Source organism: Ranitomeya imitator, chromosome 3 (genome assembly GCF_032444005.1).
Source record: "Ranitomeya imitator isolate aRanImi1 chromosome 3, aRanImi1.pri, whole genome shotgun sequence".
Taxonomy (NCBI): Eukaryota; Metazoa; Chordata; class Amphibia; order Anura; family Dendrobatidae; genus Ranitomeya; species Ranitomeya imitator.
The window spans coordinates 339,009,935-339,035,195 of NC_091284.1; the positions used below are offsets into that span (position 1 = coordinate 339,009,935).

The window sequence follows — 25,261 nt, forward strand, 5'->3', positions numbered from 1 at the left end:
CCCAAGAATGCATTGCGGGAATGACCCCAGATGACGTAGTGGTCTCGCTCCATAAAGTTCATGATGGGCCCCCTAAGATGCTCCATACAAAATACGCCCCATATAATGCTCCATAAAGTTTATGATGGGCCCCATAAGATGCTCCATATTAAAATATGCCCCATATAATGCTGCACAAAGGTTAATAATGGCCCCATAAGATGCTCCATAGACACATTTGCCCAATACAGTTCTGCAGAAAGGTTAATAAGGGCCCCATAAGATACTCCATAGAGACATTTGCCCCATATAATGCTGCACAAATGTTGATTATGGCCCCATGAGATGCTCCATAGAGACATTTGCCCCATATAATGCTGCATAAATGTTGATTATGGCCCCATGAGATGCTCCATAGAGATATTTGCCCCATATGCTGCGATTCAAAAAAAAAAAATTAGATGCCTCTCGTCGCTCAGGCCCCCAGCACTTAATATTCACCTGTCCTTGTTTCACCGCCGGGCGCCACTGTGTCTTCTGCATCCTCTGCACTGACGTTCAGGCAAAGGACGCGCACTAACACGTCATCGCACCCTCTGACCTGAGCGTCACAGCAGAAGACGGAGCCCAGCGGTGGAGCGAGGATAGGTGAATATCGCGCAATGCTGCTCACCCTCCTCATTATACTCGCCTGCTCCCGGCGCGGTCCTTGGCAGCTTCCCTGATGGTCTTCTCTGGGTGCTGACAGCTTCTTCCAGCATTGAGCTTTCACCGGTACCACTCATTAAAGTAATGAATATGCGGCTCCACCCTATGGGATTGGAGTCGCGTCCATATTCATTACTGTAATGAGTGGTACCATGTGACCGCTCAACGCTTGAAGATGCTGTCAGCACCCGAAGACCATCGGAGATGCAGGGACCACGCCAGGAGCAGGTGAGTATGTCACAGCCGCCGCTCCCCCTCCCCCGCCGACCCCCTGGGACAACAACTCGAGTATAAGCCGAGATGGGCACTTTCAGCCTAAAAAAAATGGGCTGAAAATCTTGGCTTATACTCGAGTATATATGGTACATATGTCTACCACAACAACCCTCCACACATTGGACAGGCTACAGAATGTATATATATTTTTTTTTAAATGTATTTTATTTGTACCAAAAAATCTTATTAAAACTTAATTCAATACACACAAATTATTGTAGTAATGCCTCCTATCTAATACAGGTAAGATACGGTTCCATATGTAATAAATAATATATATCATGTAAAAATAGGCAACCATGCTTATTAACGAGGTTTTTTAATTATACCACCAATAAATTACGGATAGTACCTCAGGACACGGTGGTCTATGACAAAACCCCAATATACTGCTCAATGCATATAGTTATCACTGACTGTATGAACATAATGTTAGGTTAACCACATGATTATCAAAGCATAACACTGGGGAACAATTTGAAAAAAAATTTCTGTTGAGTTAGGTTTTTGAGCTGATTTATACTAAAATTGGCATGCTGATTCCAAAAATGTAGTCAGTTTTTTTTCTAGCACGTCAAGTTTTTCCTCCACAACCTACCTGCCAGAGAAGCACAATTGCACTGATATCTGTAATAAGACTTGTTATCTGATTACAATTCGACTCATATAGAGCTACGTGGCAACTTGTAAGAGTAGTCACAACTGAGACAGTGTGGTGAGAGGTGTGTGCAGCTCCCAATACGTCATAATTATCAATATCTTTACACAAAAAATTTATCATAGTAGGAATAAATAGGATTTGTGATAGCTTTTCTCTTTACATTTGGCGCTTAGTTGTAATTTATATATCTTTCATGATTTTTTTCCTTTGTAAAAAACATGAGTGTTAAAAAAGATATTGGTCATGCCTATTTCTTATATATTTCATTTTTTGTTCATATTTGTACTATTTAAAAAAAAACACACTTTTTAGGTACAGTAGTTTACATATTTTTGAGAAGACAAAAATCCTATAGTTCAAAAATTTAACGTGATAGAGAAAAACTAAGATCATTTCTGGATTCAGCATCCAAACATTAGGTAAGAAAAATTGTGTTCCCCAGTGAATTACCCCTTCGTGGGACCTCACAAGACCTTTGCTAAACCCCAACACGCGTTTCGATTAATTCTTCTTCCGGAAATAAGATATATATATATATATATATATATATATATATATATATATATATATATATATATATATATATATATATATATATATATACATATATACATATATATATATATATATATATATATATATATATATATATATATATATATATATATATATACATATATACATACATACATACATACACACACACACACACACACACACACACACACACACTTACTTTACTTTTTGTTTAGTGCCCTTAGGGGGACTTGAACCTGTGATCATTACATTCACATTATGTATTGCGGAATATAGTAGAAATTATGTTCTGCTAGGAAACCTAGGCTTAAGGTACCGTCACACTAAGCGACGCTGCAGCGATACCGACAACGATGTCGATCGCTGCAGCGTCGCTGTTTGGTCGCTGGAGAGCTGTCACACAGACAGCTCTCCAGCGACCAATGATGCCGGTCCCCTGGTAACCAGGGTAAACATTGGGTTACTAAGAGCAGGGCCGCGCTTGGTAACCCGATGTTTACCCTGGTTACCATCGTAAAAGTAAAAAAAACAAACACTACATACTTACCTTCCGCTGTCTGTCCTCCGGCGCTGTGCTTTCCTGCACTGACTGTGAGCACAGCGGCCGGAAAGCAGAGCGGTGACGTCAGTGCGGCCCTGCGCTTAGTAACCCGATGTTTACCCTGGATACCAGTGAAGACATCGCTGAATCGGCGTCACACACGCCGATTCAGCGATGTCTGCAGGGAGTCCAGCGACGAAATAAAGCTCTGGACTTTCTGCAGCGACCAACGACATCACAGCAGGATCCTGATCGCTGCTGCGTGTCAAACTGAATGATATCGCAAGCCAGGACGCTGCAACGTCACGGATCGCTAGCGATATCGTTCAGTGTGAAGGTACCTTTAGACTGTGCTCCACAGGAGGACTACAATGGAAGCCATGGGGGACATTCATGTAGGCCATGATAACCCATCAGTTTTGCCTTAATCTAGTCACGGAGGGCTGACGGGAGGCCAAATGGACATTTAAATGCTGTTGTCAGTGATAGACCGCTGCATTAAAATAGTTGAACAGAAGCGATCAGAATTAACTCCAGTCATTGCGGTTAGTGGCAGATGCTGACTGTGTAACAAAGAGAGCATCTATCTATCCTGTATAGAATGGGCTCAGATGAAAATTTGCATCACAGATTGTTAAGGACTTAAGTCTGACTCTGACAAATGCAGTATTTGGCTACTGCTTCTTTGTTTTAGCAATTGGTGGGATCTCAGATATCACCTCCCTACTAACCAGAATCCCTCAATGTCTGTCCACTGTCTCATCCTTCTTCTCCGCTAGATTTCTGAAACTTAACATGGACAAAACAGAATTCATCATCTTTCCCCCATCTCACGCGACCCATCTCCCCCCCCCAACGAACATTACAGTGCATGGCTGCCCACTCTCCCCAGTCCCACAAGCTTGCTGCCTCGGGGTAATCCTTGACTCTGTTCTCTCCTTCAAACCACATATCCAAGCCCTTTCCACTTCCTGCCGACTTCAACTCAAAAATATTTCACGAATCCGTACATTCCTCAACCAAGAATCTGCAAAAACCCTAGTCCATGCCCTCATCATCTCTCGCCTTGACTACTGCAACCTCCTGCTCTGTGGCCTCTCCTCTAACACTATCGCACCTTTCCAATCTACTCTAAACTCTGCTGCCCATCTAATCCACCTGTCCCCCCGCTATTCCCCGGCCTTTTCCCTCTGTCAATCTCTTCACTGGCTCCCCATTGCCCAGAGACTCCAGTACAAAACCCTAACCATGACGTACAAAGCCATCCACAACCTGTCTCCTCCATAAATCTGTGACCTCGTCTCCCGGTACTTACCTACACGCAACCTCCGATCCTCACAAGACCTCCTTCTCTACTCCCCTCTTATCTCCTCTTCCCACAATCATATACAAGATTTCTCTCGCGTATCACCCCTACTCTGGAACCCTCTACCACAACACATCAGACTCTCGCCTACCATTGAAACCTTCAAAAACAACCTGAAGACCCACCTCTTCCAACAAGCCTACAACCTGCAGTAACCACCGACCGACCAAACCACTGCATGACCAGCTCTATCCTCGCCTACTGTATTCTCACCCATCCCTTGTAGATTGTGAGCCTTCGCGGGTAGGGTCCTCACTCCTCCTGTACCAGTTATGACTTGTATTGTTTAAGATTATTGTACTTGTTTTTATTATGTATACCCCTCCTCACATGTAAAGCGCCATGGAATAAATGGCGCTGTAACAATAAATAATAATAATCTCAGCACCTGGAAAAACTTTGGTTTTTCTGTATAAAATGCTTAAGAATTTTTTTTTTCTTAATGCGGATAAATGTGCTAGACTAAATAATGCGCAGTTAAATATTAACCTTTTTTCTAAATACCTTTTTAAATAGCAAAAAGTTATGCTTCATCTTCTGTCCTCTGTCAGGATTCCTAGATGGCAGCTACCATCAATGAGAACCCCCTCCTAGATTTCAGTAAGGGCTGCGTGAGACAGAGGTCATGTCAGGCATCCTGAACACACAATCCTCTGTTCAGTCAACCTGACAGGACACTGAGTATAAAGGAATAAAGGAGAAGATAAACCCCTTTCTTTAGCTGATTGAGAATGAACGTCCTCGTCAGTCAGCCTGACCGTTTTAGTGTAGGGAGTAATTCTGTCTCATGCTTCCATCCTACCACATGTCCTGGCAATTGCCATCTTTAAAATCCTAACAGAGCGCAGTAGATAAAGAATACTTTTTTGTTGTATAAAGGTGTTTAAAAAAATGTTGTTTTTTTAATTAGATATTTTTTATTAAAGTTTTCAGAACATAACAGAATTTTCACCAAACTACCCCACAATCTTTCCCCCATTCCCAACCGCTCCCCCCCCACCTAACCCTGGTCCAATGATAAAATATGTCACAAAAAAATACAGACATAGATAAGGCACATATCCCAAAGCACCATCATAGATTACAACTAAATCACTTTCAGGGTGATAAAAACATGGTATCACGAGAATAAATTTACAGATGGTAAACCCAGAATATTCAACCATCCTGACCAAATGTTCTCAAACACTGCCGGTCTACCCCGTTAAAGATAAATGGTCTTCTCTCTGCATAGTATGAGGTTTAGCTCGTGGGAACTTTATCTGAGATCCAGTGATATGCTATTCATTTTCTAGCAGTAAAAAGCATTCTGGCAACAGCTATTTGTGAATAATCATCTCCTCCTGCCTCCTCAACATATCCAAGCACACAGACAATAGGGTCTCTGGGAATATCCTGCTCTGTTGCCATATGTATTAAGTTGAGAACCGTAATCCAGAATATTTGTATACAGGGACACGTCCAGAACATGTGTAGGATATCTGCATTATCGAGCGTACACTTGGGACATTTTGAATCTGGCCTTAAACCCAAATCAAACAGCCACTTAGGAGTCCTATAAACCCTATAATAATAATAATAATAAATATAATATATAGTTGAGACAGACGGTTAGGCTCACTGAGGGACAACTTAGGGATCATTTGCATTATTGTCTCCCATTGATCTACCGAAATCCCCTCCCACTTGTTCCCATTTCGCTAATGCTGTCATCGGGTGTCCCAATAGCACCCTCGAGAGGAGCTCCCCGTACACAAATGAAATTAGTCCCCTTGTAGATGCCTGTAAACCGAGCCTATTAATAACAGTATCATGATGTATAATAGGGTGTATATGAGTCTGCATTATATAAGCGTGTCTTACTTGTAAATACTGATAAAATACAGAATGCTGAAGTGAGAACTCCTTTCATAAGTCCTCAAATGATTTAAAGACACCCCATCTATCAGCTGTGAGAGCCACCAGATACCCACTCGTCGCCATTGCGCAAACCCCTTCAATGTCCTCAATTGCGGCAGGTATGGATTATCCCATATAGGGGTATACCTCGGGAACCCAATAATTCCTCTTAAACTTTTAATTTTACCCCACACTTTGACCATAAGCATTACCGTCGGAAATTTAGACACCCACGGTTTAAATTTATTCGCCTCTTATTTAGACAATAGGGGACCCCGACCCCCCCAGAGACTGAAGAATCCCTCGACCTCCGCCCATTTCCACAGATGTGTCCTCCATTCTACTTGCCAGATGTTGACACTGGGAAGATAAAAAATATAACCAGGGGTTAGGCAATGCCAACCCTCCCTCCTCCATACTCCTTTGTAAGGGCTCTAACTTAATTCTCGCACCCTTTTTCAACCATATAAGTTCCCTAAACAGTGCACTAATTTTAAAGAACCTAATTTGGGGAAGCCATATTGGGGAGTTATGAAGAACATATAAAAGCTGAGGCATAATCACCATTTTCAACAGGTTCACTCTCCCAACTATTGACAAATGTAACTTAAGGTACCGTCACACTCAGCAACTTTTGAACGATAGCGATCCGTGACGTTGCAGCATCCTGGATAGCGATATTGTTGTGTTTGACACGCAGCAGCGGCCGTAAAGACGTCACCGCTCTGCTTTACGGCCGGCGCTCACAGTCAGTGCGGGAAGCTGACGCCGGGGGAAGCGACAGACACCGGAATGTAAGTATGTAGTGTTTTGTTTTTTTTTTTTTACATTTACAATGGTAACCTGGGTAAACATCGGGTTACTAAGCGCGGCCCTGCGCTTAGTAACCCGATGTTTACCCTGGTTACCCGGGGACTTCGGCATCGTTGGTCGCTGGAGAGCTGTCTGTGTGACAGCTCTCCAGCGACCAAACAGCGACGCTGCAGCGATCGGCATCGTTGTCTATATCGCTGCAGCGTCGCTAAATGTGACGGTACTTTTAGTCCAGGCCTTAATGTTCTGCTTAATCCTAGCCACAAGCGGGGAAAGATTTAAGCGTTCATAATCTTATATGTTGGTTGAAACATTGATACCCAGGTATTTAAAACATGACACTACTGGCACATGTGGAGCTCCAACCACAGTTGGGTAAAATAGCAGACTTTTCCCAGTTTATGGCCAAACCCGATATAGCCCCAAATGCAGCAAAAAGTGACAGTACTCCACTGAGCGATCCGTCAGTCAGCCAAAAACAGGAGAATGTCATCGGCGTAGAGAGCCACTTTCTCCTCTAATGTCCCGTACCTAAACCCCTCAATTTCTGGGCTAAGTTTTATCCTCTAAGCCAAAGGCTCCACCGCCATGGCGAAAAGCAGCGGAGACAGAGGGCAACCCTGTCTCGTATCCCTATACAGATTTAAGGGCTCAGATAAGTCCATTCACTCGTATTCTTGCCGACGGTTCTGAGTACAAAAGCTTAATCCAACCAATAAAGCCTGGACCAAAACCCAAGCACTGAAGCGTAGCAAACGGGTATTTCCATTCCACGCTGTTGAATGCCTTAGCGGCATCAAGGGACAGAACTGCCCTCCTCCCCACATTGTCTGCCCCCACTTTCATATTGAGATATAGTCTTCTAACATTTAGGGCCGTTGACTTGCGAGGCATGAATCCCGTCTGATCCAAGTGTATTAGAGATTCCACGACTTTTGAAAGACGGATGGCCAACACATTTGCTAATAGCTTAACATCTACTGTCAGTAGGGAAATTGGTCTATACGAGGCCGGGAGGGTAGGATCCTTATCTTTTTTTGGTATGACAGTAATAATAGCTTCCCGCATAGAAGGCGGAAGGACCCCAAGCCCGAGGCTATCGTTAATTGTAGTCAATAATATTGGGAGTAGAACCGACCCTATATTTTTTTATAGACCTCCACTGGTATGCCATCCACCCCCGGTGATTTGTTATTAGATATAGTGTTCAGAGCCTCTTCCAGCTCATCTAAACCCAAAGGTTCATCTAACAAAGCTCTATCTGCATCAGAAAGTCGCGGGAGCCTGGCAGCTTCTAGAAACTCCACAAGCTCTTCCGTGGAAGCCCCAAAATGAGAGGAATACAAGTTAGTGTAAAAGGCCCTCAAAATCGTTAGAATTCCCGGTGAATCCGTGATGTGTCCCATCCCCACCACTGAGCCCAGGTATGAACGAGGACCCTTTTTGTGCTGACGTTATAACCGAAAGTAGGTGCCCCACACTCTCTGCACTTTCAAAGAATTGGTTTGATTGGAACATATGTTTCTGCGCGGCCACCTCTAGAGTCATTTTGGTCACTCGTGACTGAGGATCCTTAAGTCTCCTCTGTGTGTTAGGGATGACCAGCATTGAGAAAGCCCACTCTGCAGCCTCCAACTCCTGAAGTACAAGTTTAGATTTTTGTCTCGAACTAGACTTAATCTTTGAAATCTCACAAATAAACATACCACGCAAGTATGCCTTCAGAGTCTCCCACACCACCAGACTAGAGGCTGAGTTCTCATTAAACCGAAGGCATTCCTGTAATTCAGAGGTGAACATATCAGTCTTCTCCACTAGCTGCAACCAAAACGGATTTAAGCGCCACAGAGGCCTACCCCGTGACCCCACATCATCCCCCTTGATCACAATGGACAGGGGTGAATGGTCCGACACTGTCCTCACTGTCCAATATTCAACATTTTTCACTTTCCCCAGCATGAGACCATCCCCCAAGGCCAGATCGATACGAGATAAGGAAGTAAAAGTAGGGGAAAAACATGAATACTGATACACCTCGGGATTCCTGCATCTCCACAGATCAGTTAAAGCTAGTTCTCGCAGGAGCGCCCCAAATGGTGTGCAATTACCTTCCGGTTTTATAGGTGCATAATTACCTCTATCCCAATGGGCATCTAAAATATTGTTGAAATCACCCACCACTAAATATGGGACCCCTGGAAAACCTCTCAAGAGTAAGGATTTGATATATGATCCTACTACCATATGGCGGAGGAATATATAAAGATATGAGTACCATTGTAACTGCAGACAATATACAACATAAAATAACAAACCGCCCCTCCTCGTCCACCACTACCTGATTACATGAAAACTGAGCACCCCGTCCAATTAGTATACTAACACCTCTGGAATACTGGGAATAAGTGGAGTGATATCCCGCCAATATCAATCTCTTCTCTAGAATATTGAGTGTCTCTCGGGTAAGAAAGAAATATATCTTGGTACCGTGTTAGCCAGTGGATAGAAAAATATTTAGAATTGAGAGTCCTCAGTGGTGATGTCTTTTTACATCAACTAAGGAACTTGCCCCTCAGACTGAGGGGCCTCACAACAGAGACCCTAATCACAGGACAATAAAACAATCCTTATCTAAGAGCTGGTGAAATATTTATGGACATAACTGTTTATCACTCATGGTAATTCTGCTTCATGTCACCTGGCTTATCCATCGTTTTTTCCCCTTTTTTTTTTTTTTCTCTGTGATGTGTTGTGCATAAATGTGATTCTTCAGAATTTCTTTTAGTCTTTGCCTGATGAAGAGACCTGTGTAGTCTCGAAAGCTTGCAATTTGTTACCATCTTTTCAGTTAGCCATTAAAAGGTATCCGCCACTGAGGCCTCTCAATTCTAAATATTTCTCGGGTAAGATGCGTCTCCTGCAGACAGATTACCGTTGATTTATGATCCGCAATAAAAGAAAAAAATCGCCTGTCTTTTTACTGGGGACTTCATCCCTCTAACATTCCAACTAAGAATCCTAACCTCCCCCATAACTACTGTAGTAGTTTTAGTCATACACAACAATATCCAGTTAATCCTAGCCAAACCTATTTTGACATGTGCACATATCAAAGGACCAAACATTCTCCCCCCATTCCCTCCCACCCTCCTAACAACCCATCCCAACATAACTTTAAATTGTGTTGGATTCATCACACAGAAGAAGCGTATTCCCCCCTCTGGAATAGATAAAACCCCAACACCAGGCGTTTTAGTTCCCATCTCGCAACCCCCCCACCCACCCTCCCACATTTTACAGGATAACACCCCACAGCACAAGGCGACCATCTGAGCACAGAGACAACTTAGTGTCTAAAAGTTCACTTTTCCCCCGCTGCAGTCCTCCATTTCTCTTCTTAAATTTTGTTCATTCAGATCCAACCAATCAGCTGAGAAAATCATTGAGTATTTCAGGCCAAGAGCCCTCAGCCGTTTTTTGATATCAACAAATTTTGCTCTCATTTTCTGCAGTGTCGGTGAGAAATCCAGATAAAATGAAATCTAGAACCATCAATAGTTGGTTCAGGGTGATCTTTTGAGAACCGAAGAATGTTGCCTCTGTAGTGAAGTATTTTGGCCAAAATAGGCCTTGGTGGATGGCCGGGGGGAGGGGGACGGGCCGGGATCCTATGAGCGCGCTCCACCGCGTATAAGTGGGTCAGAATGTCCGGTCCGACTTTCTCCTTTATCCAGGCCTCAATAAAAGTAGCAGGATTTTTGCCCTCGCATCGTTCTGGCACACCGACAATGCGGACATTATTGCGCCTGGACCTGTTCTCCAAGTCATCCGTTTTGTTCCAAATTGCAGCAATATCTTTCATGATCTCCTTATTGTGCTGCACAGACGCAGAAACTGTATTTTCAACCACACCACCTCTTTTTTCCAATTGCCCAGTTCTGTCCTTAACCCCTTTCTGACATTCTGACATTAGACGTACTATCCCATCGGGGTGGGTCCCTATGACCACCGACAGGATAGTACGTCATACGCGATCGGCCGCGCTCACGGGGGGAGCACGGCCGATCGCAGCTGGCATCCGGCACTATGTGCCAGGAGCGGTCACGGACCGCTCCCGACACATTAACCCCCGGTACACCGCGATCAAACATGATCACCGATCTGTGATGTCCCCCCCCCTGGGACAAAGTAAAAAAGTTAAAAAAAAAAAAAAAAAAATTCCTAAATAATGGAAAAAAAAAGAAATATTATTCCCATAAATACATTTCTTTATCTAAATAAAAAAAATAAAATAAACGTACACATATTTAGTATCGCCGCGTCCGTAACAACCCAACCTATAAAACTGGCCCACTAGTTAACCCCTTCAGTAAACACCGTAAGGAAAAAAAAACGAGGCAAAAAAACGCTTTATCGTACCGCCGAACAAAAAGTGGAATAACACGCGATCAAAAATAGATAGAAATAAACATGGTACCTCTGAAAACGTCATCTTGTCCCGCAAAAAACGAACCGCCATACAGCATCATCAGCAAAAAAATAAAAAAGTTATAGTCCTGAGAATAAAGCGATGCAAAAATAATTATTTTTTCTATAAAATAGTTTTTATTGTATAAAAGCGACAAAACATAAACAAATTATATAAATGAGGTGTCGCTGTAATCGTACTGACCCGAAGTATAAGACTGCTTTATCAATTTTACCAAACGCGGAACGGTATAAACGCCTCCCCCAAAAGAAATTCATGAATAGCTGGTTTTAGGTCATTCTGCCTCATAAAAAGCGATCAAAAAATGTCACGTGCCTGAAAATGTTACCAATAAAAACGTCAACTCGTCCCGCAAAAAACAAGACCTCACATGACTCTGTGGACTCAAATATGGAAAAATTATAGCTCTCAAAATGTGGTAACGCAAAAAATATTTTTTGCAATAAAAAGCGTCTTTCAGTGTGTGACGGCTGCCAATCATAAAAATCCGCTAAAAAAAACGCTATAAAAGTAAATCAAACCCCCCTTCATCACCCCCTTAGTTACGGAAAAATTAAAAAATGTATTTATTTCCATTTTCCCATGTGGTTTAGGGCAAGGGCTACAGTTAGGGTTGGGGCTAAAGTTAGGGTTAGGGTTGGGGCTAAAGTTGCGCTTAGGGTTTAGATTACATTTACAGTTAGGAATAGGGTTGGGATTAGGGTTAGGGGTGTGTCAGGGTTAGAGGTGTGGTTGGGGTTACTGTTGGGATTAGGGTTAGGGGTGTGTTTGGATTAGGGTTTCAGTTATAATTGAGGGGTTTCCACTGTTTAGGCACATCAGGGGCTCTCCAAACGCGACATGGCGTCCGATCTCAATTCCAGCCAATTCTGTGTTGAAAAAGTAAAACAGTGCTCCTTCCCTTCCGAGCTCTCCCGTGTGCCCAAACAGGGGTTTACCCCAACATATGGGGTATCAGCGTACTCAGGACAAATAGGACAACAACTTTTGGGGTCAAATTTCTCCTCTTACCCTCGGGAAAATACAAAACTGGGGGCTAAAAAAATAATTTTTGTGGGAAAAATTTTTGTTTTATTTTTACAGCTCTGCATTATAAACTTCTGTGAAGCACTTGGAGGGTCAAAGTGCTCACCACACCTCTAGATAAGTTCCTTAGGGAGTCTACTTTCCAAAATGGTGTCACTTGTGGGGGGTTTCAATGTTTAGGCACATCAGGGGCTCTCCAAACGCAACATGGTGTCCCATCTCGATTCCAGTCAATTTTGCATTGAAAAGTCAAATGGCGCTCCTTCGCTTCCGAGCTCTGTCATGCGCCCAAACAGTGGTTTACCCCCACATATGGGGTATCGGTGTACTCGGAACAAATTGTAAAACAACTTTTGGGGTCCATTTTCTCCTGTTACCCTTGGTAAAATAAAACAAATTGGAGCTGAAGTAAACATTCCAAAAATTCCTGTGAAGCACCAGAAGGGTTAATAAACTTCTTGAATGTGGTTTTGAGCACCTTGAGGGGTGCAGTTTTTAGAATGGTGTCACACTTGGGTATTATCTATCATATAGACCCCTCAAAATGACTTCAAATGAGATGTGGTCCCTAAAAAAAAAATGGTGTTGTAAAAAGGAGAAATTGCTGGTCAACTTTTAACCCTTATAACTCCCTAACAAAAAAAAATGTTGGTTCCAAAATTGTGCTGATGTAAAGTAGACATGTGGAATATGTTATTTATTAAGTATTTTGTGTGACATATCTCTGTGATTTAATTGCATAAAAATTCAAAATTGGAAAACTGCGAAATTTTCATAATTTTCGCCAAATTTCCGTTTTTTTCACAAACGCAGGTACTACCAAAGAATTTTTACCACTATCATGAAGTACAATATGTCACGAGAAAACAATGTCAGAATCACTGGGATCCGTTGAAGCGTTCCAGAGTTATAACCTCATAAAGGGACAGTGGTCAGAATTGTAAAAATTGGCCCGGTCATTAACGTGCAAACCACCCTTGGGGGTAAAGGGGGTTAACTGTGTGGAGATCATGTTTTACATTTTGCATTGATTCCTGTAGAAAGCCCAACTGAGTGAGCACATTAGTAATGGCTGATCCACACTGCATAACAGCCACCAGCACGTTCTTTATAGTGGGCTCAGCAGGAATATGCCGCTTCAGCGCTGTGAGCTGCTTCTTATTTTGTTCCACCAGCTCTCCCCAGCTAGCCAGAGCCTCCTGTTTCCTCTGCCCTCCAGCACTTTGTCTCCTCCTCCTCCCCCTCTTCACTCATCCCCCGCTCTGTACCTTCTCCTTCTGTGTCTGGATCTTTTCCAGCTGGTTGGGGAGATTCCTTCTCCAATTCCTCCACTCGGACATATCGCTGCAGATGAGCCGCTACTTCTTTTGGTTCTGGCTGCACTATCAATCTCTGCATCTGCCAGAGCACGTGCTGAAGTGGCGGCGCCATCTTGGGAACCAGAGGCCATCTCTCCAGTAATCCTCCTTTGACCTTTTTTCGGCATTTTGCACACCTGGAATGCTCGCCCGATGACCTCCACCAGTCCCCAGGGCCTCTCCACAGCTAATTACTGGCTGTGCTGTGAGAATTTAGCAGCGGTAATTAGCTAGGACATGCGGGAGCTCTGCAGACACACGTCCTCCTCACATGTCGCTAGGCCACGCCCCCCAGAAAAATGTTTAATATTTAAATGTGTATTATTAATTTTGTTACATTCCTTGAATTTTTTTATTTAGAAAAGTGTTTACATTTATAGGGTTAACCGTTTCTCAAATAGAATGGATAGGGTCATGGAAGTGATAGGTGCTCATCAAGGTCTAGACTAGGATACGGTAAAGGGAACCTTTTACCGTCCAAATGCAGTTCAATCTGCAGGCACCATGTTATAGAACTGGGGGAGCTGAGCAGATTGATAGACCCTGCTCAAAAAAATAAAGGAAGCACTAAAATCCCTCATCCTAGATATCACTGAATGAAATATTCCAGTTGTAAATCGTTATTCATTATATAGTGGAATGTGTTGAAAACAGTAAAACCTAAAAATGATCAATGTAAATCACAACTCTACCGACAAGCCTACAACTTGCAGTAACCACCGATCGACCAAACCGCTGCACGACCAGCTCTACCCTCACCTATTGTATCCTCCCCCATCCCTTGTAGATTGTAAGCCCTCGCGGGCAGGGTCCTCTCTCCTACTGTACCAGTCATGACTTGTATTGTTAAGATTATTGTACTTGTTTTTATGATGTATACTCCTCCTCACATGTAAAGCGCCATGGAATAAATGGCGCTATAATAATAAATAATAATAACTAATATCCCATGAAGGTCTGGAGTTGGTATGATGCTCAAAATCAAAGTGGAAAATCAAATTGCAGGCTGATCCAACTTCAGTGGAAATGCCTCAAGACAAGGAAATTATGCTCAGTAGTGTGTGTGGCCTCCACGTGCCTATATGATCTCCCTACAACACCTGTGCATGCTCCTAATGAGGTAGCAGATGGTCTCTTGAGGGATCTCCTCCCAGACCTGGACTAAAGCATCTGCCAACTCCTGGACAGTCTGCGGTGCAATGTGACGTTGGTGGATGGAGCCAGACATGATGTCCCAGATGTGTTCAATCGGATTCAGGTCTGGGGAACGGGCGGACCAGTCCATAGCTTCAATGCCTTCATCTTGCAGGAACTGCTGACACACTCCAGCCACCTGAGGTCTGGCATTGTCCTGCATTAGGAGGAACCCAGGGCCAACCGCACCAGAATATGGTCTCACAAGGGGTCTGAGGATCTCATCTCGGAACCTAATGGCAGTCAGGTTACCTCTGGCAAGCACATGGCTGTGCAGCCCTCCAAAGAAATGCCACCCCACACCATTACTGACCCACTACCAAACCGGTCATGCTGAAGGAAGTTGCAGGCAGCAGATTGCTTTCCATGGCGTCTCCAGACTCTGTCACGTCTGTCAAATGTGCTCGGTGATGAACCTGCTTTCATCTGTGAAGAGTACAGGGCGCCAGTGGCGAATTTGCCAATCCTGGTGATCTGTGGCAAATGCTAAGTGTCCTGCACGGTGTTGGGCTGTGAGCACAACCCCCATCTGTGGACGTCGGGCACTCAGACCATCCTCATGGAGTCGGTTTCTAACCATTTGTGCAGATATATGCACATTTGTGGCCTGCTGGAGGTCATTTTGCAGGGCTCTGGCAGTGCTCCTCCTGTTCCTCCTTGCACAAAGGCTGAGGTAGCGGTCTTGCTGATGGACTGTTGCCCTTCTACGGCCCCCTCCACGTCTCCTGGTGTACTGGCCTGTCTCTCCTGGTAGCACCTCCAGCCTCTGGAAACTACACTGACAGACACCGCAAACCTTGCCACAGCTCACATTGATGTGCCATCCTGGATGAGCTGCACTACCTGAGCCACTTGTGTGGGTTGTAGAGTCCGTCTCATGCTACCACGAGTGTGAAAGCACAACAAACATCCAAAAGTGACCAAAAAACATCAGCCAGAAAGCATTTGTACTGAGATGTGGTTTGTGGTCCCCACCAGCAGAACCACTCCTTTGCATGTATCTTGATAATTGCCAATAATTTCCATCTGTTGTCTATTCTATTTGCACAAGAGCATGTGTAATTGATTGTCAATCAGTGTTGCTTCCTAAGTGGACAGTTTGATTTCACAGAAGTTTGATTTACTTGGTGTTATATTATGTTGTTTAATTGTTCCCTTTTACTTTTTTGAGCAGTGTATTTACTGCTCAAAAAAATAAAGGGAACAAGAAAATATCACATCCTAGATATCACTAAATGAAATATTCCAGTTGTAAATCTTTATTCGTTACATAGTTGAATGCATTGAGAACAATAAAGATAAAAATGATCAATGCAAATCAAAATTACTATCCCATGGAGTTCTGGATTTGTAATGATACTCAAAATCAAAGTGGAAAATTTAAATTACAGGCTGATCCAACTTCAGCGGAAATGCCTGAAGACAAGGAAATGATGCTCAATAATGTTCGTGACCTCCAGATGCCTGTAAGTCCTCCATACTACGCCTGGGCATTTTCCTGATGAGGCCGCTGATGTTCTCCTGAGGCATCTCCTGAGTCAATTCCTGGACAGTCTGTGGTGCAACTTGGCGTTGCTGGATGGAACAAGATATGATATCCCAGATGTGCTTGATTGGATTCAGGCCATTCCATAACATCATTGCCTTCATCCTGCAGGAACTGCTGACACACTTCACCCACATGAGGCCTAGCATTGTCATGCATCAGAAGGAACCCAGGGTCCACTGTGCCTACTTATGGTCTCACAATGGGTCTGAGGATCTCATCTCGGTACCTAATGGCAGTCAGGGTACCTCTGGCTAGCACATGGAGAGCTGTGTAGCCCTCCAAAAAAAATCCTCCCCACACCATTACTGATCCATTGCCAAACCAGTCATGCTGGAGGATGCTGCAGGCAGCAGAACGTTCTCCAAGGCGTCTCCATACTCTGTCACATCTGTCTTATGTTCTCACTGTGAACCTGCTCTTATCCATGAAGAGCTCAGGGTGCCAATGTCTAATCTGCCAATCTTGATGTTCTCTGGCAAATGCCAGTCGCTCTGCTCAGTGTTGGGCTGTAAACTTAACACCCACTTGAGGATGTTGGGCCCTCATACCACCCTCGTGGAGTCTGTTTCTGACAGTTTGAGCAGACACATGGTTGTTAGTGGCCTGATGGAAGTCATTTTGCAGTGCTCTGGCACTGCTCCTCATGTTCATACTTTCACAAAGGAGGAGGTAATGATCCTGCTGCTGATATCGCCTCATCTGGTATCTGCTCCATGCTCTGGACATTGTGCTGACAGACACAGCTACCCTTCTTGCCACAGCTCGCATTGATTTACCACCCTGGATGAGCTGTACTACCTGAGCAACTTCTGTGGGTTGTAGACTGCCTCATGGTACTGTACCTATAGGGATGAGATCAATGACAAAATGCAAGTGACCAACATGGCCAAAAAGGATGAGAACAAAGAAATGGTTTGTAGGCACCACCTGCAGAACCACTCTTTTTTTTTTTTTTTTTTTTTTTAATATATAGGTGTTGTCTTGCTATCATTTCTACCCGTTGTCTGTTCCATTTGCACAACAGCAGGATAAATTGATTCATATCAGTGTTGCTTCATAACTTGACAGGTTGATTTCACAGTAGTGTGATTGACTTGGAGTTGCATTGTGTTGTTTAAGTGTTCCCTTTTTTTTTTTCAACAGTGTAGTTTTGTGAGAAAAGATCCAGTATAACTTGTGTATTAATTATTTTATCCGCTGCTCATTCTGGGATTTTGGGTCCAGTGTGCTGTCCTATCAGTGACCGACGGCTTCCTTTGTATAAGAGTGCATACAGATATAGCTGTCAGTCACTGATCAATCCACCCAGCAGTCAAAAAATCCCAGAAAGAGCTGAGGATAAAATGATTAAATGACAAGTTATACTGAATCTTTTCTGACAAATCTATATAACCATCTACTCAGTACCCCCTTCCTTCTCTATAACGCAGTGCCTGCAGATTGGACTGCATTTCCATGGTGGTGGGTTCTGTGGTGCAGCGCTTATACTGTTTATGTTGGTGGACACTCACTTGGCTACTGGATAAATGTAGACCGGCACTGTTTTTCACATAAACAGTCTATTAAGCATCATAAACCGCTGTAGGCTGTTACCCATCACAGACCTCACATAGTCCTTAGCACTTCATAGTATACAGCTTTGAAACACAGTCACTAAACACGCAGGACCGCTTTGTCTAGTTGCCGTGGGCGACCGCATGCCGAACAGTTCATTAATGTCCATAGAACACAACAGGCACCAACACTCGACAGTAGGTTGCAGTCTCTAAACATGCTGGACCTTACTCCATCCAGTTACCATGGATGACTGCACAGTTCATTAACTGACCCCCTGTCAGTGCACACAGTTTCCCATACTCTGGGTTACCTTCCAGGAGCTTCTGCTCCACATGCTGACTCCTGTCAGTACTGCCTCTCCCAGGGAAGCTGCCAAACTGGATCACCGTCCTGGACAAGGTCTTGCTCACTAGGCCACCTGACAGTCCAGATCCTCAGACTGACGGTAGCTCTCCCAACGCAGTGCCATCACAGACTCTGCACATATGGCTTCTCCATGTGCTATTCAGGAAGTCCTACTCCCAGGATTTTCCAACACAGGGTGTGCTATTCAGGAAGTCCTATTCCCAGGATCTTCTAACACACAAGCCACCAGGTCCAAGGCCTCATCATGTGCTCTTCAGGAAGTCCGTCCCCACCTGGAACCTTCCAACACATAGACCTTCCAGGACCTTACACACCCTCACCATTCAGGTGCGCACACACACGGACCATGTGACCACACCATGGTCACATTATATACTTGTAACCACTTCCATAGGTGAGAGGTGTGTGAGGTTAGTCAGACCTGCCCAGCTCTCCAACTAACCCTGTAAGCCTCCCTTTAAAGCTACACCAATACTTGTGGCACTACAGGTCAGAGAGCAACATTATCGGCTTACAGCACAGAGGATCTCCTCTGCGACACATACCGGCCATTTAAAATAATGCCGGACGTTGTCTCACCATCATAGATATGCCTGCAACTGCCATGCATTCCCATGGCCTCAATACGCCTCCGTGTGTATTGAGAACATGCAGCGCCCCCTAGCTGTAACAGGGGTCACTGCATCACAGTTCTCTTTAACACCAGGTCAGCCCAAGAGAAGTAAAGCAATATATTTTCAAAGTGACTCTGTCAGCGTGTTTAGCAGTGAAAATAAGCTTTTTTATGTTTTATTTATGGAATTGTAGAAATACAACATTAATAATACAATTCAACATTAGACTATAGTGCGCGTTTGATTCCACCATACATAATATGTGATTGGCCTATTATTATAGTGAGCCTGACAGCTGATATTGGTTTCCTGGTTTCCCGACCCAAGAGCAGTGTGTATCAGACACTAGCTACTGGCTGTATGATCCCAGGCATGTTTGACTCTGAAATGCTGCAGCACTCTTTCTACCTAGCATAATCACAAAGCCATGTCAGCCCTCTAAAAGAGCCAAATTCTCCACAAATAACTGACCTACCTGTCAAATGAGTTTCCAGGTGTTTTTAGAGTGCAGTATTTAGAGCGCCAACCATACCATACGTTCACTATTGCTTCATATTGATGTGGTATGACTATAATAGTTTTCCCCATACAAATATGACATTTAAAATACGGTTTTCTTTTTTAGGTCAAATTTCAGATCTCGATCGTGGAAAAGCAGCCGCTCTAAATCAAGGTAGGGTTATAAGTTGCATTAGTATGTTAGTACTGCGGCAAGGTTGGATCACTATGAAGTTTCACAAGCAAATCTGTGTTTGCAAGAGGAATATTTGGCAGATACCTTCAGCAGGGAAAACCTACTGTTTAATACCTCCGAGGAAGGTGCTGTAAATTTAGACGCCTGAAGCTGGTTCTAACACACTGCTACTGTCACCAATAAGCAGGGAAGAGGGTTTGTCCAAAATCCTAACAAACGCTTAAAGGCGTATTCCCATCCCTAAGATCATCCCAATATGTAGTAGGTGTAATAAAATTAGCATATTCTTCCAATTAGAGATGTAGCCTAGTTCTTCTGATTTCTAGGTCGCTTAACCCTTAACTAATCTCTGTGTTTTACGTTTCATTTCTCCTTAATTTACAGATCACATAGTAGAAGCAAGCGGCAACCCCGGAAAAGCAGGAGTCACAGCAAAGACAGGAGACAAAGCAGAAGTCCAAGCAAGAGTAGGAGAGATAGCAGGAGTCAGACTAAAGACAGAAGCATGAGCAGCAGAAGTGTAAGGAAGAGGGAAGAAAGTCACAGCCACAGTGAAGATCTAGTAAAAAGGAGTAAAAACAGGAGCAGGAGCCTCAGCAAATCGAGAAAGAATAGAGTCAGCAAAAGCCCTAGTACAGAACAAAAGAAGAGCACAAGTCGAAGCAGAAGTCCTAGTAAGGAAAGGGTCTTCAAAAGTAGTGAACGGAGTGTTAGCAAGGGAAGACCAGATCAAATTAGTGACAAGGAAGAGATTGTTAGTCAAGAAAGCAGCCCAGAAAAGGAACTCGTTAAAAGGGAAAGACGTATGAACGATGATAGACAAAGAAGTCACACTAGGGAAAAAATGGACAGTAATAAAACAAAAGATAGAGACAAAAGCAAGGATAGGCGGGATAGAAGTAGCAGCAGGGATATAAAGAGTAGGGATGGAAGCCAGAGCAGAGATAGAAGAGAGAAATATAGCAAAAGAAGCAGAGACAGGAGTCTGAGCAATGAATCAGAGAGAAATGGCAGCGACGAGGATGGCTACATTCAAAGCAAAGAAAGAATCAAAAGTCACAAAGAGGTAGAAAGAAATGGTAAAAAAAGACGCAGTCAGAGCATAGAGAGAAATCCTAAACTTAGCCATGAGGATCGGAGCAGCAGCAGTGAGAAGGAAGTTCAGGATGGTGTGACTCTGTGCACAGACGATAATGAAGATGATAGCCTTGCCGCAGAAGTTGTCCCCACAGATGACACAGAAGACGAATCCTCATCAGTTAACTCTTCCCCCAAGCAACGATCCCGATCGGCCTCCCTTACAGACCCTTGACATTTTTCTGGTTCTCTTTATTAAACAGAGTTGCACTCTGCACCTTATGTTAATGTTTTATATTTCAGAAATTCAAACCTCTTCAGTGTGACAAGTTAGTAGAGTAATGTTTTGTGTACTTCTAAGGGTGCTCCTACGATTACCATTCATGGCGTATTGCTTTGCGCATTTAGTGTCCACTGAATTCTATAAGAAATGAGAAAAAGCCTCCAGCAAATCTGTCAATCTTGAGGTGTCCCATTCAGAGTTCAGTGGAAAAAGATGGCCTGTGTATAGCCAATGCCTCAATGTTTCTAGTCAATGGAAAACCACCAAGACATTTATAGCATTTCATATTAAAATATTATGAATGTAACATTGCCTCAAATCAGGCATCGACATCACAAGGCCAAACATGCAAAAGACAAGACCTAGTAGACCTGCCACTTTGTTAGTGATCATAGCAATATGCCATCAGTATCTGTCTAGGAAAACCCTTTATTGTTAACTACACACCTGTTGAGTATTAAAATTGATTTCTGGAAAATACTACCCTAAAATATTGTGGAGATTTTAATAAAGAGTCTTTTTGTTATTTAAAGAGCACCTGTTAGCAGACAAACCAGACAGTAGCACCCATACGCTTCCTTTTGCAGGGTATCTTGTCAGATTTTCTTGGTCAAAAAGAGCCGTGTCTGTCGACAGATGACTTTTAAAATAAAAAAAGAAAAGCTGTAACTCGCTTATTTAAACTTTTGTGCTTGTCAAGTGTTTTTCTCTTAATGTTTTCACGATTTTACTGTTTTGTTTTTTTTTTTATTCATAATTTTTCAATTTGAATAAAAACTACTTTCTTCAGTGCCATAACTGGGTAGTAACTTCAGGTTCATATTGTTTAAAGTGCATACTGTCTTTCCTGTTTCCAAACAGAAGTTGCCATTCATTAATTATCAAAGACACCACTGTATCACAAAATTAAGATAGGCCTTCATTAAAAAGATTTCCAGAAACTGAAATATTTTACAATTTGCTATTACCCCGTTTTGGCCTTTGTGACTCCACAGTTTTTCATTTTCACATCTCATTTTTGGTGGACATATAACTTGATTAATGCTTTACCTTTTCTTGGTAAAAAATGGAAAAAAAAAAAACAATTTAGCATTTTTTTTTCACTGAAGTTTTAGGATAAAAAAGTTTTTATCCTCTTAACATATTGCAATAATCATGTTAAAAAGCACTGTGTACTTACAATTGCACATTTTGCTCTTCAGCCCAGCTAATTCTTTTGTTTTCCATTAGGTCTATAACATCATGTAATTAATAGTGATGAGCGAATATACTTGTTACTCGAGATTTCCCGAGCACGCTCGGGTGTCCTCTGAGTATTTTTTTTAGTGCTCGGAAATTTAGTTTTTATTGCCGCAGCTGAATGTTTTACATCTGTTAGCCAGCTTGATTACATGTGGGGATTCCCTAGCAACCAGGCAACCCCCACATGTACTTATGCTGGCTAACAAATGTAAAACATTCAGCTGCGGCAATAAAAACTAATTCTCCGAGCACTAAAAAATACTCGGAGGACACCCGAGCATGCTCGAGAAATCTTGAGTAACGAGTATATTCGCTCATCACTAATAATTAACATCTGACTAAGCTGTGTGTAGAAAAAGGAGGTATATTTTCCCTGTATGTGTCATGAGTCACTGCAAAAGTCCCTGGTGGGGAGCAGTTGGGTCAAGAGTTGTAGAAATGAATGCCAAATGCAGAGATAAGTGACTTCCTGTTTCTACATAGAGCAGAGAAAAAGAGAAGAAATAACTGGTTAGAAGAGCAAAATTAGCAATTGCAAGTACACATCATTGTCATAGTTTTTCCACTCCAATCCGAGCAAAGACCAGTGTGATAGAAAATGTGTGTAAATGGGTTAGTAACTGGCTTAGTGATAGAAAGCAGAGGGTGGTTATAAATGGTATAGTCTCTAACTGGGTCGCTGTGACCAGTGGGGTACCGCAGGGGTCGGTATTGGGACCTGTTCTCTTCAACATATTCATTAATGATCTGGTAGAAGGTTTACACAGTAAAATATCGATATTTGCAGATGATACAAAACTATGTAAAGCAGTTAATACAAGAGAAGATAGTATTCTGCTACAGATGGATCTGGATAAGTTGGAAACTTGGGCTGAAAGGTGGCAGATGAGGTTTAACAATGATAAATGTAAGGTTATACACATGGGAAGAAGGAATCAATATCACCATTACACACTGAATGGGAAACCACTGGGTAAATCTGACAGGGAGAAGGACTTGGGGATCCTAGTTAATGATAAACTTACCTGGAGCAGCCAGTGCCAGGCAGCAGCTGCCAAGGCAAACAGGATCATGGGGTGCATTAAAAGAGGTCTGGATACACATGATGAGAGCATTATACTGCCTCTGTACAAATCCCTAGTTAGACCGCACATGGAGTACTGTGTCCAGTTTTGGGCACCGGTGCTCAGGAAGGATATAATGGAACTAGAGAGAGTACAAAGGAGGGCAACAAAATTAATAAAGGGGATGGGAGAACTGCAATACCCAGATAGATTAGCGAAATTAGGATTATTTAGTCTAGAAAAAAGACGACTGAGGGGCGATCTAATAACCATGTATAAGTATATAAGGGGACAATACAAATATCTCGCTGAGGATCTGTTTATACCAAGGAAGGTGACGGGCACAAGGGGGCATTCTTTGCGTCTGGAGGAGAGAAGGTTTTTCCACCAACATAGAAGAGGATTCTTTACTGTTAGGGCAGTGAGAATCTGGAATTGCTTGCCTGAGGAGGTGGTGATGGCGAACTCAGTCGAGGGGTTCAAGAGAGGCCTGGATGTCTTCCTGGAGCAGAACAATATTGTATCATACAATTATTAGGTTCTGTAGAAGGACGTAGATCTGGGGATTTATTATGATGAAATATAGGCTGAACTGGATGGACAAATGTCTTTTTTCGGCCTTACTAACTATGTTACTATGTAAAGCTGCAGAGAAAAATATAGTAATATACTTACTAGTGATGAGTGCAAGTGCTCGTTACTCGAGTTTGCCTAGAGTGCTCAGGTATGCACCGAGTATCACAGGTGCTCCTGTGACATGGTCGAGTCCCCACACCACGTGTTTTGCAGCTGTTAGACAGCCACAAAACATGCGGTGATTGCCTGTGATTTTCAGACAATCCCCTCATGTTTTCCGGCTAACAGCCACAAAACATGCATCTGCAGGGACTTGAACATGTCACTCAAGCACCCACGATTCTCTGTGCATACCTAAGCACCCTAAATAAACTCAAGTAACGAGCACTTGCACTCATCACTAATGCTTACCGCTGGTAAAGCGGTGGTCAGCGGTCTACCAATATAGTGCAGCAGTGTCCCCAGGAGCCACACCTTTGATACCGCTTTCCAGTCTCTTCACTAAACAGATAGTTTCTTTCGCAGGATTTCTTTGTTGGTCCATGCAAAACTTCCGCCATGACTACGTGAATGTTATGTACAGTGTTTTCTTTGTTGTGTTCACATATACATTAGACTGCAATCACACCAGCTTATAGTATCTGATGTGAGATGCTTATAAGCCTCAGCTCCTGCTCTTCTGCGAGTGTGAGACGAGTGTCAGTGCTCTGCGAATCGGAGCACAGGGCAGAGGAGATGGAGAAATACATTTCTTAATCTCTTCCATTGCTGGCTTCTGCTACACTCGTGTAACATCCGAGTGCAGTGCGATGTTTCCCACTCACCAATAGGCTTGTATGGGTGCGCGCAATTGCGCATCCAGAGCTTCTCAAGGGTTAACATCATGGGGACCTGATCCAATCAGGTCTCAATGATGTCACCTGTCAGAGCTATCCTTCTGCACCAGAATTGCAGTGCTTGCAGAACCCTGGGGTTCCTGATTGGTGCAAGTCAGCCAAATGCTGTTAAACATTGGAGCTGCACAAAGCCCAGCAAGCGCTGACGTTTATCTACAGTGAGCAGTTGGGAAGCCATTAATTATTTGATTAAAAAATTGATAAAAATTTGAATACCGCAAAACACTCAGCACCAATTGAATTTGGAACCCTGTTGTGACACCTAGAAAATAAAATGTTTAAAGAGATGGAAATTAGGTGGGATTACACTGCATTAAAATCATATTTTTCAGAAGAAATCATCACTTGAGGGCTAAGAATAAGGAAAATAGCAACAACCATTTATTCAGAAGATTTTCTGATTGGAACTAGATTTTGACCCAGTGCTGTACAAACTTAATACACCTAACATAAAAGAAAAAACTTATTAGTTATTAATAGAAAAACATTTTAAAGT

The 25,261-nt window shown here is 43.0% G+C and overlaps 1 protein-coding gene across 1 annotated transcript in view; it reads left to right on the forward strand.

The window, feature by feature from the left end:
* LOC138669912 (serine/arginine-rich splicing factor 6-like) overlaps positions 1-21,785 on the forward strand; it is a 47,314-nt gene extending 25,529 nt beyond the window's left edge. Inside the window, exons 5-6 of the mRNA XM_069756768.1 lie at positions 19,559-19,606; positions 20,012-21,785. Coding sequence (XP_069612869.1) covers positions 19,559-19,606; positions 20,012-20,939 — 976 coding nt within the window. The 3' untranslated portion in view covers positions 20,940-21,785. The remainder of the gene's footprint in view (positions 1-19,558; positions 19,607-20,011) is intronic.
* The last annotated feature ends 3,476 nt before the right edge of the window (positions 21,786-25,261 follow it).